Genomic DNA, 2,125 nt, shown 5'->3' with positions numbered 1-2,125 from the left:
CCGCTTGTTTTGTTTTGATAGTGGGGGGGGGGGGGGGTGTCTCTTCTCTTATTGTTAGGGGGAGCAGAGGTGAGGTTACACAGGGGCTTAAGGACCCGGGTGTAATTATTTTCCCACTGCACTGGGTTTAACGCAGACATTTTGGGTGCAGATAGGTTTGTTTTTGTTGGGTTTTTTTTTTAATAAAGAGCAGCCTGGAAGTGGAAGCTGCTGGAGCAGGGTTGAGGGAGGCTGGGAAAGAAAAAAACCCACCCACTCCACACTCAGCTGCAAATCTGTTATCTGTATAGAAACAGCATGAGCAAGGTTGGAATTAGAGGAACTAGATATTATGTTCCGCATAAGTTTTTGATTAACTCCAGTCCTCGCCACACACGCAAAAAGGAATCAAAGTCAAAGAGAACTTTAGCATCTGAGCTGCAAAAGGGGACTTGCATCACGAAAGCGAATGGGGAAACAAAACAAGCCTCCCCGCTTCCCCAAAGCACCCCACGCTGAACGCGAACTTGCACAGGCGCCTGGATCAGCCTTTTCAAAAGCTCCTCTAAGACTGCCTGGAAAACGCGAGCGCATGCAAAAATCAAAATGAAAATAAAACCCGACCCTAGAAGACCCAAGCGAAGAAGCACGGAAGTAAAAGCCCTTCCTGACAAAAGCTGGAGGCTGCACCAGGCTGGGGCGAGAGTAAAACAGAAAAACCGAAGGAAATGCTCAGCTTTGCCTGCACATTCGGCAGCCTTCCCCCTTAGCACTGCACCCCCACCAAGAGAAAAGACTCAACATGCAGTTTTAATTAAAAAAAAATAATAAAAAAAGCCGCCCTGAACATTTCGCATGCATCTTATTGCCTAAAAGAAAACCCAGGCAGACGGAGGAGTGTTCTGCCCAATTGCCTTTTACCCCCAGCAACCCGGGACCGAATCCTTTTAAAATGCTCATGTAAGTTCATGATCAAAGTTAATATTTGTCACGATGGTGTGCTTTTAAAATTTCACAGACTCTCTGATACTGTGTCTGCGCCTAACATCTCCATTTTTTTCAAAGAGCTTTTCCCATCGTAAAAATTCTTCTCGTTGGAAGAAAGAGCTTTGTAGGTTATAATAAAATCCTTTGAATGCTTATAAAACTCCACATAAAATTTGACCGACAAAACACACGGGCTAGTCCCTTAACCTTTCCATTTACTGCTCTACCTACTCGAATTGCTGCTTTTGCTTCCTTCCTTGGTGACAGAAGAGGACGAGGCTGAAGACCCTGGGTTTGTGTTTTCCTCTTCATCTTCCGGGTCTATCCCTGGCTCTCCGCGGGATGACAGTGCGTGGGGTTGGGACTCTGCCTCCACTTTGCCCTCACCCTTCTGCAGGCAGCTCTCGGTCGGATTTTCCGCCCCGCAATAGGCATTTTCGAAGAAGCGGTCGAAGCCTTGGGGCAGGACAGTGTTTTTGTTCATGCTGGTGTAGAATCCCGTCGATGCCGGGTGGTTGGAGCTGGGGTGGTGGTGGCTGTACACGCTCTCGTTTTTCATTAGCATTTCGGTCATGGTGGAAGGCGGGATGCACTCTCTATGCATCAGATCTTCTGCGGAATAACACGAGGCGTAATTGCTTCGGTGGTGCCATTTACTGGAGGGGTCTAGACCATAGGAGACCTCTCGCACGGGCTGCACTTGCGAGAGGTTGGTGGAGTAAGGGTAGGAGATTTGGCGAGAGGGGGCCTGTGGCAAGAAAGATGACACGGTTGAAAATTCAGGGACGTAATAGGTACAGCTGGGGAGGTAGAGATTGGAAGCGCAACCTGCCCTTTCTCCAAACTCAGCGCTCCTCTCCTTACGCGACTGGGAGCAGAAGTTGCCCAGGTTCACCGAGTTAAACATCTTTCTCCTTTTCTTGCTCCTATAGCTAGATGTTTTGGATCCGATGTGCGGAGGGGAAAAAATTTGGGAAGGCGAGATGACGCGCTATCCGTCTTAGTCGCTCCGGCGGACACGTGATCCAAAGTAGATATTGTCATATATCAGTTTGGAGCACTTAGATGCGTAGGAGTGGTTCACTTAGGTAAGATCTCAGAGGTTCAAACGATTGGTTTGCAAACACCGCAGAAACATTATGAAAATCAATCGCAGATT

General features: G+C 48.0%; 1 protein-coding gene across 1 annotated transcript in view; it reads right to left on the bottom strand.

Annotated features, from left to right (window-relative positions):
• The window catches only part of HOXC11 (homeobox C11), a gene marked incomplete at its 3' end in the record, with an annotated part of 2,286 nt that extends 413 nt beyond the window's left edge, over positions 1 to 1,873 (bottom strand). The window contains exon 1 of the mRNA XM_010144795.1: positions 1,198 to 1,873. Within this exon, the coding sequence (XP_010143097.1) occupies positions 1,198 to 1,873 (676 nt within the window). The remainder of the gene's footprint in view (positions 1 to 1,197) is intronic.
• Between the last annotated feature and the right edge of the window lie 252 nt (positions 1,874 to 2,125).

The sequence above is a fragment of the Buceros rhinoceros genome, unplaced genomic scaffold, assembly GCF_000710305.1.
Source record: "Buceros rhinoceros silvestris isolate BGI_N320 unplaced genomic scaffold, ASM71030v1 scaffold22461, whole genome shotgun sequence".
In the NCBI taxonomy this organism is placed as follows: Eukaryota; Metazoa; Chordata; class Aves; order Bucerotiformes; family Bucerotidae; genus Buceros; species Buceros rhinoceros.
Note: the sequence above shows the minus strand (reverse complement) of the source record. Positions and strands in the feature narration are given on the sequence as shown.